The 833-nt window shown below is 32.5% G+C and overlaps 1 protein-coding gene across 1 annotated transcript in view; it reads left to right on the top strand.

Moving 5' to 3' along the window:
• Nucleotides 1-833, top strand: part of LOC119594792 (hemicentin-2-like) — a gene marked incomplete in the record, with an annotated part of 20483 nt that overhangs the window by 506 nt on the left and 19144 nt on the right. The window contains 1 exon segment of the mRNA XM_037943881.1: nt 99-279. Coding sequence (XP_037799809.1) covers nt 99-279 — 181 coding nt within the window.

The following is an 833-nucleotide window of genomic DNA, read 5'->3' as shown; positions in this document are numbered from 1 at the left end:
TCATAATTTATCGATCTGTCTCTCTACCTCTGATAATAATACACTGAACTCTTTGTGTTTATAAATACCAACCAACTATCTGTGCCATCTGTCCTCAGGTGGTCGGCAACGGAGAACAGCTGGTGATCACGCGGGCAGAGGAAGAGGATTCGGGTCAGTACAGGTGTATAGCGGAAAATCCAGCTGGTTCGGCCACCAAATTGTATCAGCTGGTTGTTCAGGCGGCCCCGAGAATCAACGTGACTGCTCTGCCATCTTACATCACTGTGCTCTCTCCTGGTACATTTGTTCAGTTGATGGGGAAAAAAAGTGTATTCTTTAGAAGTGTGAAAAGATGAATAATTCATAAGTGAAGGATAGATCATGGATTCAAAGTAGGATTTTAGATTTTTTTAAAATTAAAAACATTAATAGGTAAAGATAATGTAAATAAAAACGAATCATTAATTCTAGACATTAATAGATGAAAGAAAAGAAAAATATATTATTGATTAAAAACATTGATAGATGAAAAAAGAAAAAATATAAATTATTCAAAAACGTTAATAGGTGAAAAAGAAGAAACGATAAATGAATTAATAATAAAAAAACTTGAATAGATAAAATAAATAAATAAATTGTACGCCGGATTGAGAAGAGTATTCTATTAGAAAGTAATTTTAAAGAAATGATCTGAAATAAGGGCACTTCGAATAAGATCATCCTCTGTTAGTCATTTTGCCATTTGAAACCAAGTACTTCCCCTTGTAAATACTAGACAGCCTTCACATGTATTATTATCTGCTTTATCTTTGAACTTAATATGTATAGCTCTTGTTATAAGATTGTAATAT

Source organism: Penaeus monodon, chromosome 34 (genome assembly GCF_015228065.2).
Source record: "Penaeus monodon isolate SGIC_2016 chromosome 34, NSTDA_Pmon_1, whole genome shotgun sequence".
Classification (NCBI taxonomy): domain Eukaryota; kingdom Metazoa; phylum Arthropoda; class Malacostraca; order Decapoda; family Penaeidae; genus Penaeus; species Penaeus monodon.
This window is presented reverse-complemented; position numbering and strand designations above follow the sequence as displayed.